General features: G+C 39.6%; 1 protein-coding gene across 4 annotated transcripts in view; it reads right to left on the reverse strand.

The window, feature by feature from the left end:
• Positions 1 to 251: 251 nt before the first annotated feature.
• The window catches only part of LOC138698208 (uncharacterized), a 60,025-nt gene continuing 45,231 nt past the window's right edge, over positions 252 to 15,045 (reverse strand). Inside the window, exons 5-6 of one of the 4 annotated variants that reach the window (XR_011331769.1) lie at positions 6,242 to 6,547; positions 265 to 4,281 (exon numbers count right to left, since the gene is read on the reverse strand). Coding sequence is in view for 2 of the 4 variants with exons in the window: in XM_069823996.1 (XP_069680097.1) it covers positions 6,390 to 6,547 (158 nt within the window). In the remaining 2 variants the exon portion in view is untranslated. Of the gene's footprint in view, positions 6,548 to 15,045 lie in introns of all 4 variants that reach the window. The other 3 variants (XR_011331770.1, XM_069823996.1, XM_069823995.1) reach the window with 3 other exon arrangements.

A 15,045-nucleotide genomic window follows, 5' to 3' on the forward strand; every position in this document is an offset into this window, starting at 1 on the left:
CTCCAGAATCTCCTCCTGTACTTCTGGAGTTGTAGATCTTGGTCGTCCCCTTCCCAAACCAGGAGAGTTAAATTTTCCATACTCGCACAGACGGTAATGGAGACGTACAAATGTCTTCCGATCTGGACATTGTCGCTGTGGGTACCTCTCCTGGTACAAACGACGAGCCAGCGCAGCATTGCCGTTCGCCTTACCGTAGCCTACATGAAGTGTATCTCTGCCAGCTCTTGATTTGAATAAATGTCACACAGTCTAACGCCTACACAACACTGAATGTAACCTTCGCCTCGGAATGAACTGTCAGAGTGCCCTCTTAATGTCTCCTTTGACGGCAACGACCTGCGGAAAGAAAAACGTTCCGGTGAATTTCAATGTTGTGAAGGGCATAACTCGGAAATAAAGCATTTCCGGACACATGTTGTAATGAACTATTTTGATTGTCGGCATGTGGGAAATACATACCTGAAATTATGCCCCGTATTTTTAAACACCCTGTATACTAGACTGTGGCTATGTTATGTTTAAATTCTGACACCAGATTGTTATGTTTAAGTCAGGATAATTAGGATGGTAATGGTCGAGCTATTATCTTAGATAGGTACTGCGTATTCAAGAACAGGATCACAAGTTAAGTGAGGCTCGAAGAATATTGCTTAATCAAATCAAATAAGTCAATTCACTGGTTACACTATAATATATTGTAAAACTTTCTTGTATACATGGATTATACATTTAGCTATTTAGCTACGGTATGTCATGAATAGTTGCAAAATCTCTAAGAGGTCTAGTTAGTTATATATTTCTTGTTACCTTACTTGCCATTATTTTACTTAACCAATAAAAGAGAATCTAGGATATACCTGTTTGGTATAACTATTCAGTTACCTGAGTTTAAATTTAAAAAAATTGTAAAATAAAGCATAGGTTATATTCGAATGCAGTTGATTAAACAATGATATAATATGGAAACTTCAGTGCGTTAGTGCAGTTAGTCGAACAAACTTCGGAAACAATGCAAAATAATTTACAGAATTTATCTACAAAGGCGTTTGTTGACTTAGTTACCATTCGGCTTGGATTCCAGAATACTAATAATAATATTTGCCCATCAAAATATCTGGTGAGGTAGTACCATTCCCAAACCTCGGAAAAATCCATTGTCTAAGTAGTTGCGTTCAAAGTAGAACTTTGAAATATACACAGTTCACTGAGTTTCAAGCACTGATATTTCCTTATTACAATCTATGTGGTAAATCATTCTGACACTAGTATCAATCGGAAAATAATATAATTATTTTGACTTACATAAAACGAATGTGGTAATGGGGGCAGTCGTGGTTGCCATGACTCCAGTTTCTCTTTGTCGGCTTCTACTGCTCTCAGCTCCTATGGCAGCTAGGCTGATCTGAACTGACTCTGGATGCGCGTCCGCGGAAATCGTCGGTTTTATTAGTTCGGTAGCGTCATGACGCTATTCATATCGCGGGAAAAAGCAAGGCTACTACTGAGATGTATCTCGTATACGCCAGTCTTACTCTCGATGTAAACGCTAGATTTGCGTTAATTTAACTTACAGGAAAGTGATGGGTTTTCGTGCCATCAGCATAGTTTCAATATGGATTTCAAAGCAAGAGAGGGCTATGGAACGATATAATCACGCACGCGACCTTTTAGCGCGTGGAAAATAAAGATGGGAAAAGCTAGCATTGCACTCTGCTTGACAGAGTGAATCCGAAGATAGGAATCGTCTTATTCGCTGACGTATACAGAGTGTTTCGAAAATACGGGGCATAATTTTTTGGTAGGTTATTTTACGACGCTTTATCAACATCTTCGGTTATTTAGCGTCTGAATGAGATGAAGGTGATAATGCCGGTGAAATGAGTCCGGGGTCCAGCACCGAAAGTTACCCAGCATTTGCTCATATTGGGTTGAGGGAAAACCCCGGAAAAAACCTCAACCAAGGTAACTTGCCCCGACCGGGAATCGAACCTGGGCCACCTGGTTTCGCGGCCAGAGCGCTGACCGTTACTCCACAGGTGTGGACAAGGGGGCCTAATTTCAGGTATGTATTTCCCACATGTAGACAATCAAAATAGTTCATTACAACATGTGTCCGGAAATGCTTTATTTCCGAGTTATGCCCTTCACAACATTGAAATTCACCAGAACGTTTTTCTTTCCGCAGGTCGTTGCCGTCAAAGGAGACATTAAGAGGGCACTCTGACAGTTCATTCCGAGGCGAAGGTTACATTCAGTGTTGTGTAGGCGTTAGACTGTGCGACATTTATTCAAATCAAGAGCTGGCAGAGATACACTTCATGTAGGCTACGGTAAGGCGGACGGCAATGCTGCCCTGGCTCGTCGTTTGTACCAGGAGAGGTACCCACAGCAACAATGTCCAGATCGGAAGACATTTGTACGTCTCCATTACCGTCTGTGCGAGTATGGAAAATTTAACTCTCCTGGTTTGGGAAGGGGACGACCAAGATCTACAACTCCAGAAGTACAGGAGGAGATTCTGGAGGCTGTGAACATGACTCCTTCTATCAGCACACGAAGGGTAGCGTTGCAAGTCAATGTTCCTCATACGACTGTCTGGAGACTGTTGAAAGAGTATCAATTGTATCCTTATCATTTGCAACGTGTACAGGCCCTGTCACCAGCAGATTACCCTGCACGAGTTAGGTTCTGTCAGTGGTTCTTGCAGCAGTGTGGTGTAAATCCGAACTTTCCTGCCTTAGTATTATTTACAGATGAAGCACAGTTCACACGAGATGGCATAACAAATTTCCACAATCAGCATGTATGGGCGTATGAAAACCCACGTGCAACTGTTATCTCATCACCAGGTGCGGTTCTCCCTCAACATGTGGGCCGGTATCATTGGTGATCGATTAGTTGGACCCCATGTACTTGTAAACAGACTTATGGGGCAGGCGTACACAAACTTCCTGGAAAACACCATACCTCATGTTTTAGAAGACACTCCACTGATCAATCGTCAACACATTCACTTCTTGCATGATGGCGCTCCTGCACACTTCAGTCGTACGGCTCGCCGGTACTTGGATCGAAGGTTTCTTGATCGATGGATAGGTAGAGGTGGCCCAATTGCTTGGCCTCCACGCTCACCTGATCTGAACCCTCTCGAATTCTACTTGTGGGGCCATTTAAAATCATTGGTTTATTCGTCTCCGGTGCCTGATTTGGAATCCCTTCGGAATCGAATTGTGGCATGTTCTGAGAACATACGCAATACTCCTGGAGTTTGGGATCGTGTTCGCAGGTCAAGGATACATCGATGTGAGGTCTGTATTCAAGCAGGAGGTGGACATTTTGAACATCTGTAATGACAACGACCTGCGGAAAGAAAAACGTTCCGGTGAATTTCAATGTTGTGAAGGCCATATCTCGGAAATGAAGCATTTCCGGACACATGTTGTAATGAACTATTTTGATTGCCTACATGTAGGAAATACATACCTGAAATTATGCCCCGTATTTTTGAAACACCCTGTATAGTTCGTCAAGGACTTGTATATACATAGTGTTGTCCGTAAAACTTGCTATGAAAGTAATGACAGTTGCTGTGTATGTCCACCATAATTTATCCCTTAAATTAGCGGGGCATAACAATGCTCTCCCCAGTGAAAAAGACGATGCTTTTCCACTTCCTCACTAGAATCCACTGTGGAGCAACAATTACTGTCTGCAGTGTATAAGGATCATTCTTCCACTCATGGCTTGCGGACTTTATGTTGCGCTAGTGGCCATCATTCATAGCTTGTGAACTTTAAGTTACGCCAGTGGCTATCATTCATTCAATACAGTTGCACGGGGCGACTCCACGGTTCGATGCTAGTCGGTGGGGTTCATACGTGGTCTGTTAGGTGGCTAAGTATGAAAGTTAGATTTTAGTTTTATTATACTGTCGCGTGAAACGTGACTATATCAATCAGTAGTAGACATGGTTCGCGTAAAGTTTTGAAATTTAGTTTTATACCGATCTCACAATTGCTAGTAAGTCATTTGAGTGTGCTTAACCTATTATTACATTATGAACAGAATGACATCAATTCTTTCTATGGTACAAAATTCAATTGTTTCTTCTTGTATTCCTCGGGTGCTACGACGCTGAAGAGTAATTCAAGTAGGACGTTCTGACGATGCTATCAGTGTAGTCGTTGAGGGTTGGGTGCCTACTTTCCTCAGGACTCCTGGGTTGGGGCGTTGAAGACACACAATCAAATACGGCTTCTTCCTGCAGCACTAGATCATCTGTATAAATAGAAAATAACCCGATTAGAGTGCGTAGAACTATAATAATCATGAAACTCATTGAGTAATTTTGTTGCTCGCCAAATGTATTTACTGAATTGGTTACTACCTTTAAATTATATTTAATTTTATGCATGGCTATGCCATCAGTATGGAAGTCTTTTAATGTCGGTAAAGTTCCTTTAATTTCATCTAAAATGATTTCTGGGGCGAGACCATCTAAACTGAACAAGTTATTGTTTACTTCAGGTATTACTAGGCTACATCATTAATTTTATACGATGCATGAATATTTCCCGTGTTGTGGGGAAACAGTTTAAAATTTTGTGAGTAAAAGTAATAATTTGCGGAGGCTTCTAGAATTTCTATGTTGTGGGTCAACACAGACTTAGTATTAACTCGGGAGTTGGAATACATACAACTTTTTGTGTCACAGTGGGCACACTGTAGGTCCCAAAGTTTCTCTGTGCTAAGCGGTACCAAATGGGCGAGCGCTTGTGTCCAATGATGCGTCGATCACAGGTCTCCAGGGCTCATGTAGATTGTCCTAGGAAAAGGGCTGCTAGGCAGTGTGGCTGGGTAGCTGAAAATACTATAAAGTATGCGGGGCATAGGGTGTAGGAATCGCTGCGGCAATTATAAACGTCTCGTTCTTCTAGGAGAGCGTAATAAAGTCGATTCGATGTAATAGCAAAATAAGGATGATCTGGGATAATCACATTCGAGCCTATTTGAGACAATTTACTTGTTCCGTTTATATAGGGCAGTTCCTCGACACGGTATAATTCGAAATATCTGTCAGGGGATTTGAGGGGTATGTCGATGAAAATTCTAAGTTTATTTTTCGAAGCTAATGCATGAACTTGAGCGATCGAGTAGTACATAAAAATGGTGCTAGTTTCAACAAAAGAAAGTAAAGAAATACTGTTTGGTAATTTCAAAGCGATTCGGCTTAATAAGTTGGCAAAAAGATGTGGGGGTACTAGGTACGAACTCAGTTTTCCTGTTGCAGTGACGTCTATCGCGCCTCTGAACTGCATTACTTGGTGTTCTAGTTCGCTCAATGTGTCGGTGATGAATTGAAGGTTAGTGAGTGCGTTTAAAACATCGCTAAGAAGTGTAGTGGCATTTAGGACTCCATTTATGGATTCAGTGATCCAAACTTGAATAGACGTTATTGTCTGATTAATGTATTTTGCATATTCTTTCAAATCTTGCCTATTTTCGTGAACGTGTTCTTCTAGTCGTTGTAAGTAGGTCAACTGGATTTCGACTAATTCTACTATATCGTGTTGAGCTTTATTCAAATTTCGAAGCTGACCGTCAATTCTTTCCATATAATCGCAATCCATTGATCCAAATAAAAATTTAAGGGTATGTCCTCCGAGATTAACTAATCCTCGTTCCTTTCTAGTTCCCGCCTTACTATAGAACAATTCCTTATTAATTTCGTCTACTTTATTCGCTAGTCTCTGCGCAGCGTCCTCGGCTCTATCTATTGCTTTTACTAAAGCGTTACGAATTTGGTCGTTATCCTAGGAAAAATATAAGTAGGCCTAAACATAAATTTCGGGGTGTTAACAAAGCCTTTTATGTGCTTAATTTCTGTTTGAATGTGAGCCAGTACCTGCTTGTACTCTTCTATCTCGAAGTCCATAACATTATCGTCCACTTGTCACCTGAGACAAGAATGTCTTTCTCTTTAAGGAATACTAGTCCCTTATCTAGTGTTACCTCACCTCGGTCCGGAGTTGTGGCTGAGATAGGAGGAACAGCATGGGTCGTTACCAGGATCACGGTCACTGTAAAAATATACGATTCGCGATCGTAAGTTATATTTGGGTTCAACCGTTTCTTGCCCTAATTCTGGGGTGGGAGTTGGGGTTTCTTGTAGTAAGGTAGGTGGCTCGCTGGGAGTTAACTAGTCATTTATATCATCGCTTTCTGTTTCACTAATTACCTTAGTTACGGCCTTTGTCCTGTCTCTCAACACTGAGAGGGGGATGTCATCTTCCTCATCACTATTACCTGGGCTTTCTCGCTTTTTCTTACGCAGCTGAGACTGCTGCAATTCAGCCAGCGGGAGTTCGTCTGCGGATGACCACACGTCATCCGTCGTGGCTGTCTTTCTTCGAGCGTACACTATGATCTTCCCCGTAATCTTCCTCTTGGTCGCTATGCCTGATCACGATCGTCTCAGCATCACTGAAATCTGACAGCTCGTCTGCTTCCGGAGCTTTGTATCTTCCTTTTACAATGTCCTTCCCTACACAGTACAATTTTAGTCGATTAATGTGGACGACTTGTGTTCGGTCATTTGACATCTTAATTCTATAATTTACGTCATTAATTTTCTCAACAACCTCATAAGGTCCAGTCCATAGTTTGTGTAATTTTCTAGTTACTCCTCGGTTCAATACAATTGAGTGTAGGAATACTAAATCTCCGGCTCGTAGGATTCTGAACTTTACGTTTTCCCGTTCATTGTACTGCTTAGCTTGGGATTTTGTTATTCTGTTGTAAACAGTGGCGTGTGGTGATAAATAATCATGGTGGTGCACAAATATTTATTATTATGATTATCATTATTATTATTATTATTATTATTATTATTATTATTATTATTATTATTATTATTAGACCCTATTATTATTAGACCATATTATTATTATTATTATTATTAGACCATATTATTATTATTATTATTATTATTATTATTACTATTATTATTATTACAGGTACTAACTATTAACATATGTTATAAATACATTTACATTATTTTGTTAGTCAAGAAATCGCAGTTAATCAGTTACCTATATAGGTCCATTAATAGCAAAATAAAGTGTTGAATTTCTATTGCAGCACATCGTGAATAATATTGTTTTCGCTATATTGCGTTTTATAGCAAAGTTCACACGCGTCTGTACAAAGTGATCTGTTTCGCTTGTAACACAGTAGGCCTATAAAATGTAATATTGTTCTGACAATGTCTATAGAAAATTCACACGCATTTGTACAAAAAATTGGATCTTCTCCCTTTCGATTTTGCAAATTTGTCTGTAACTTTGTTGAAATTTGGGACTTCAGAAATTTTTTTTTTCTATGGATAACATAGGTAATGCTGTGAGTCTTTCTTGGACCATTGAATTTCTAAGAAACATTTTTACATATTTAAGCATAGAAAAACATGGCTCTGCCTCTGTTGTCATCGAAATTGTAATTATAATCTTCGGTAGTCTTAGACATTCCCCATACGTTTCAACTAAGTTTCTCTCATGTACGAAAGAGTAAAGTGCATTGGCTCCGGACATGCATCTGAACTCAGTCCTACAAGAAATCACCCCCAATTCTGTGCGGAGCTTTTTCCAATCCAAGAATGGGTAGACCTGAACTTTAAGTTGAGATATTTGTCAGGGAAACACTGCACATATCTTCGAAAACATTCTGGCAGACACAAGTTAACAGCTACGTGATGACCTGTCAAAGAGAATCTTTCTTTTGCTTAGCAGATAATTGTTATATCACATACTTCTTTGGCTTTCGTGATTCTCGGAAATTTGCCTTCTCGCCTTCACTTTACTGGACTCTCTTGTTCAGGATTATTTTAATTTGTGCAAATAATTCCTATTCCAATTCACGTATGAACTGTTCTGTTTTTCTTTAGCGACAACTGGGTCTAATTCTCTCATTTGCATTTGTATGAAAAGTACAGTATGTCAACGTGAGGCATGATTTGATGAAACAGTGAGAGTGAAATAAATCATCTTTTAGTATTCTTTTCAGCTCAGTTACCTGTTCTATTTGGTTTTGCGTTTGATATCTTCCTGCATTTATTGTCTCCATACATTTCAGGATTTTTTTCTCTGTACCCGCAAACAATGTTCACGGTGTAAGAGTGAAAATGCCATCTCGTTGGTACAGGAAGGGGTAAACATTTTCCTACTATCTTGTGTAAAACATCGGTTCTCTGTGGAGAATTAGAAAATAATTTAAAAAATCCTCCAAGGCTAGCAAAAATATTCTGACATATCTATTCATTGAGGCTTCATTTGCCATAATGAGGTTCAGCTGATGGGCGTGGCAGTATACATATTGAGTATTTGGATATAACTCTTTTGCATTTCATTACTACCCCCACTCATGACCGCACATCCATAATAAGTTTGACCAATTAATTTATTGGGGTCTTCTGCGACATGTTGATCAAGTTCCTCCTTTATGTACTCGTACATATACAAAGCTTCGTCATTTTGTTCAGAAGAGTTCTTAAGGCCCAGACCCTCTCTACTGGCTTTCCATTTGCAATGTAACGGTAAATCACTACTAGCTGAATAGCATTCGATATGTCTGTCATCTCATCAGCCATGACTGCTAAAAAATCAGCAGCATTCTTTATTTCTTCGAAATCTCATCATAGTATACTTCCAAAATGGCTTGAAGAACTTCGTTCTGTATAGTGTTTGATGTGTCCTTAAACACTGTTGCTCTTTCCAAATCATCCTTAAGAGCTGCGTACAATTCAGAACTGAAATTTATAGGCCAAGAAAAATACTAGCATTTACAGCTCGACCAAGTTAAGTCTGCGAGCCGAGAGGAGAAGTTGGAGGCAGTTCTGTAGTGAAAGGAGGCGGTAACGAGAGGAGACCAGTACAGTCTCCTATGACAGCAAAGTTTTCCTACTGCGCTTCAGTTCATAGAGCGGTAACAATTTAAGATGCTTTGAAATAGACTGTACTTCTACTTCTGCTTGACTGTGAGGTTTGGCGTTCTGATTGGCAAGCGTGGATGTAGGAGAGAAAGTTGCATGAGAGAGAAGGCTGGGAGGCAGTGTAACTGTTGCCTTTATCTGAAGACAAAGACAAAAAAAATGCGTGCGCTCCGCAGTGTATTTTAAACGATGTGCACACGTTGAAATCTGAGCGTCCAGTGACCTATGTGGCAATCGTGTTTTGCCTCTACATTCCATCCCAATATCCCCACTCGCAGACTTGGACAAACTGTAAAGATGAGTCTCTGTCATCGCGACCTCTTAAAGCCAACTCAAAAGCTCCACATAACCGCACGCACATATCTGTTCTTGGTAACTTTATCATTGTGAAGGTCCACACCTGTAGAGTAACAGTCAGTGCGTCTGGCCGCGAAACCAGGTGGCCCGGGTTCGAATCCCCGGGGCAAGTTATCTGGTTGAGGTTTTTCCAGGGTATTCCCTCAACCAAATACGAGCAAATGCTGTGTAACTTTCGGTGCTGGACTCTGGTCTAATTTCACCGTAAGTATCACCTTCATTTCATTCAGACGCTAAATAACCTGAGATGTTGATACAGCGTCGTAAAATAACCCAATAAAAATCATTGTGAAGTCCAACAGATGGCTTATAACTTGAATCTAATTGTGTTCTATTTCTTTATTTGACCCAACACTACTAATTTAACATATTGTTGATGTGTGCAGCTGAAGAATCGTGTTTTTTTTTAATTCTTTCATTCATGTGGTTCAAATCAATCATACCTGCAGAACGATAATCAAAATTATTTAGTTATTACGCACAGTTCTCAGTTCAAACAGAAAAAATAAATAAAATTCATAAGACGTACTTGTGTCAATGAATGTTCGCCGCCGAACAATAGGCAAGGAAAAGAAAATACAGTGTCTTTTATATTGCAGCCACATATTGCATTTTTCTTAAGTCCGAATATTGAATTTTCTTGTCACTTCTCTATTGTAATTTTAATTCATGTGTAAATTTACCTATCTTTTTTATTTTGAGCTTTTCGTGTAAAGGTCTTATAGAAAATTACAAGACTTTGCACACTGTTTATTGTAATATTTATGACGGAACGAGCTAACAACTACTGCAGACAGCTTGAGAACACATCTGAAAGTGCTCCTAACCCCTCCTACGCACACTGTACTGCCTCCCTACCATGCTCCAAAGCCTGCCAGTAAAAGATCACTACTGTGCATGCTCGAATGGAACGGTGTGCCTCAAGTGTCGAGCGGTAAACGTAAGTCCCAGGCGTCAACAAGCCTAGTACATGTACAGTGTTATTTGTACATAGGATTATAATAAAGAATTATGTCGCTCACATAGTCTACTGCAGCTCATTGATATAAATTTAAAATATGTATTATTTCAAGAGGTGGTGCACTGCTCCTGTGCTCCTTAAGAGAAATTGCCACTGGTTGTAAATGAGACCTTACAACTCGGTACGCTTGTTCTAGTTTCTCAGCTAGCACAGTGACATGGTCATTGTTAATTTCTGTCTTCGAAAAAGCGGGTACCACGTCAGCGGCAAATAGTAACCTCATCTCTCTTCCGTGCAGTAGAAAGTAGGGTGGATAACGTGTGATGGAATGTGGGATACTTCGATACGCCATTTGGACAATCGGGATCCATCTATCCCAGTATCTTTGATCTTTCCGAACAAAATGCGATAACATGTTGGATCAGGTGACGCTCCATTTTGTGATACTATGAGGCCTAGATACTCAATCTCTCTTACAGCGAATGAACATTTTAGAGGATTTGCTTTCAAATTAGGTTCCCGCAATCTTTTAAAAATTTCTTCTAGTCTCTGTGACAGTTCTTCGATCTTGGAACCGACCGTAAGAATATCATCAAGATACACATAACATGATATCCCCTTTAGTTCTGATAAGACACCATCCATTAATCTCTGAAATATACTAGAGGCTCCCACTAAACCGAATGCCATACGGTTGTACTCGAAACTTCCGTAAGGGGAACAAAATGAAGTTTTCTCCTTATCCTTTTCTTCCATCTCGACCTGCCAGAATCCACTAAACAGATCTATTTTACTAAAGTATTTTGTGTTTGCCAAATTCTCTAGGGTCTCTGTGATGTTGGGTATAGGGTACGTATCGCCATGTGTGACACTGCGATGAAGGTACTAAGGAGAATAGATGGTAAAACCAGGAGAGACCGGATACGAAACACATCAGAGAGCAAGAACCAGTAGTCAAAAGAATAGAAGAACAGCAGTTGAGGTGGTATGGACACGTCCAAAGGATGGAGGGAGGAAGGAAGGAAGACAAGGCAGTTTGCAGAAGCTGAACCCCAGGGAAGTCGCCCGAAAGGGAGGCCAAGAACAATGTGGGAAGAAGTTATCAAGGAGACAGTCGAAAAAAGGGGAAAGTCGATTGCACAAATAAAACTTCTTGCAGCTGACTGGGATCAAAATAAGAAATGGATCAGAGGCAACCCCTCCACGTTGCTTAGGTGGCAATAAGGAGTGAAAGAAGAAGAAGAAGACGAAGAAGAAAACTCAAGCAAAAAAGAATGCTAATTAAGTGCATCTTTTTGTATGACTGCCTCCAAGTTAATATTAAAAAATGACCTAACGTGGAAGCTGTCATAATGATGTCTGAAGCCGCAGGACAAAATAGAAATTTGTCGCTTCTGAAGTTTTCTGCTTGGTTTGCCAAGGTATATCAGGTTGAAGCAATCCATGTTTCCTGTTCGTGGCCATTCATTTACACAATGCGACAAACTTTGGATGCGTGAGATCTGCTATGAAAAGAAAGAAACCACTGAAACCGCAAAACCATGGTTGAAAGTTATAGCAACATGCAGAAAACATTCTAGTAACTTTGAGGTTGTAATGGATCATACTATTATAAAAGAGTGTGATACAGCTTTAACACCATATTTCATGAAGACTCCATCTACTAAACACAAATTTACGATTATGAAGTATTTTATAGTAAAATACAAAGTGGATGGTACTTTTCTGTGCTCCGAAATTTACAACCCCTTTCATCAGACTGAATAGAAATAGGTATAATGATATCAAACCTACGATTGTTCCATTCCAACAAGCAGCCAAGCCAAGATTGAAGACATTAAGATCTCTATTTAAGTACTTAAACGATGACGACATGCGTGAAATGGCTAGAATTTGTCCTCGAAGAATCTCATAGCGTATAGAAAAACAAAGTATTACTATGCCTATGCATAGACAATAAGAGTTTTGTAAAATAAGCTGATTAATGAGTTATTGTTGTTATTATTATTGCTATACCATTCACTGAAATACGAGATTGCGAATATTTTTTATGTTAATAATCTTTTCTACTTGAAATTATTTTGTAAATAGTTTTATCTTTGTCTATTCTTTCGTTTTCATCACTCCTTAAGTTTATTTAAAGCAAATAAAAATATCTTTGGAAAAAAGGGCACATAGGTCGTATATACCTATTGTACTTACTAATGTGACAAAATATCGGTAGGTTTACAAATGTAATATATACATATTAACAAACGATGAATTTATAAAATATAAGGAACTAAATCAAAATTGTGTTTGAAATGCGTACTGGCAACACAACATCTTTGCTGGTCATCTCAAAATGCACTCCATGGATATAGGCAGTTCTTCTGGAACCGCCTCAATTGAGATCCATAATAGAACATCTCAGTAGTCGAACTATGGCATGATGAATGTCTGAATTAAGATTTGTTTTAATTTAAAAGGAAGAAAAGTTTTTATTCGTCGAAGTCAGTGCAGTATAGAAAATACTTTATCAATACATGGTTAGTCTGTGTGGTCCAGTTTAAGTATTCATCAATTTGAACACTCAGATTTTTCACACTTCCGCTACACGAGATTTCAAATGTTAGGTAACTTTTGCATATATTTAGATCTAATCATATGTCAAACGTATCTACATAGCAGTAACTTACTCTAAGAATTCCCTTCATTGCTATAGATTGGAAGTTACAGCATAAAAACTGAACAAAGACGTCAGCCATCCTACCTTAACAGAAGCAAACTGAGACCTTTGGTCAAAAATGGCGGCCGCTTAGACCTTTGTACTGTAGTTTGGAGAGGTTTCTTAGGATTCCAGGAGGATGAAATGAGTTTGTTAATGTTTGTCCTCTACTATATTCCACGCAATAGTGACCACTAAGGAGGGAAGGAGAGATGAGTCACTCTTTTCACTCATTTGTGGAAATGCATATAGATACAATTGTCATGCCCTCCTCCCAGCAAGAGGGCAGATGGATTCAAGCTATAGGTTCAATGCGTTCATTATCTCCGATTATACCCCAATTATACTCAATGTTATGCTACCAGAATTCTGACACCATTATTGTAAACAATAGAACTATTAAGGATTAAGACGGGGATTTCCTACTTGAAAGTATAGTGAAGGTACTCATAACTTTGAAGTCTTCACTGCAGTAATCGAAGTCAAATTCATAACAAGCATTATTTATTAAAGTCATAATATAACAAATGTAGTTCTACATTGGCTGGGGCTTCTGTCATTGGGCGGCAGAATCTGTCTTCCTGATGCCACAATGCTATCGAATGTAAAGTCCAAGTTTCTTCCTTGCAGAATTTTCTTGTTGAATTCATGACGTCTTGCTAGTAATGGTTCAACTACTTAACTGTCTCACTGACTGACTACAGACTAACTGTCGAGAGATTCCGGTCTCTATCTTCGCTTCTGAAAGCCGCCTTCTGGCACCTACTTGGGGAAGGGGAATGAGAGAAGCCAAAGGGCTCATGTGCTAGTTTTACTAGCAATTAAGATTCCGTCAATGATATACAAATGAGAATTTGTGGTGGAAAGAACGTCTTAAGGGTCTTAAACGAGTTACAATCACGTGATCAATGACGTAACTCTTAATTAGGCCAATAGTTTCACAGTAACGCCTTTTGGGTATTGTTTGTAAGAAATGATTCCCCCCCCCCCACGCTGTTATTTATACTCGCTTTAACATCTTTGGTCATATCGCGAGTTAATCTTTTGGTTGAAATCCGAAGGCCTGTGTACTATTGTTGAGACTGGTTCTATTGTTGTAAACTAGATGGCGACTGTATATGTATTACTGATTTGTTATGAATATGATTTCTGTGATGAATGAGGCCGGTAATATTCAGGCGTACTGTGCCCGAATTTTCTGGCATTTGCCTTACAGTTGAGGAAAAACCCTGAAAAACCTCAACCAGGAAATTCAACACGAAAAATCGAACCTGGGCCCTCTGCATAAGAGACCAGCATGCTGACCCCTACACCACAGAGGTGGTCAAGAAATGATCTGTAAGCCTCCCCGCGTGGGGCTTCGAAGTCACACGCTGTAGCATGTTTGCTGACATAGGTTCACATGGAGATAAAAGATTTCCACTTCCACATGCTGCTCACTCACTAAAATGCTGACAGTGGAAAATTCACGGGTAGACTGGGGAAGCAGACGGCTTGGCACTATGTGTCTCCGATAACATGCATCGCCCAGTCTGTCGCTGTCGATATAAAAGACTACAAGCAACTTTCGTAACCAAGAAGTACGAATATCATTAGATTAAAAAAATGAGTAAAATAATTATTTCCTAACCACATCCCATAATCAAATCAATGTTAAAAAATCGTTGGTTATTGTTGTCCTGTCGGGGCACAACACAATTAAGGCAGGTATAAGGTTCACACTCAGCCCTCTAATATTCGTCAAGTTGAGGCTGAAGTGACACAAGGTTCTGGCGGTCACTACCGGAAAGACACGTCCTGAAAGACGAGGTCAGCAAGCTGCTTGAAGATTTCTTCTGTAGTGATGTTACATGATATGTTCATGGGGTTGCGAAGACGTGTCTTTTGCAAGGAGATAAGAAGCTGCTTGGGAGATTTCTTCTACAGTTAGGTAAGCGTACAAATGCACACTGTAAGGATTTTGTGACGATGAGGCCTACAACAATGTGTGAATTATATAAATACTTCGTTAATATACAGGCACTAAACTTA

The sequence above is a fragment of the Periplaneta americana genome, chromosome 4 (genome assembly GCF_040183065.1).
Source record: "Periplaneta americana isolate PAMFEO1 chromosome 4, P.americana_PAMFEO1_priV1, whole genome shotgun sequence".
Taxonomy (NCBI): domain Eukaryota; kingdom Metazoa; phylum Arthropoda; class Insecta; order Blattodea; family Blattidae; genus Periplaneta; species Periplaneta americana.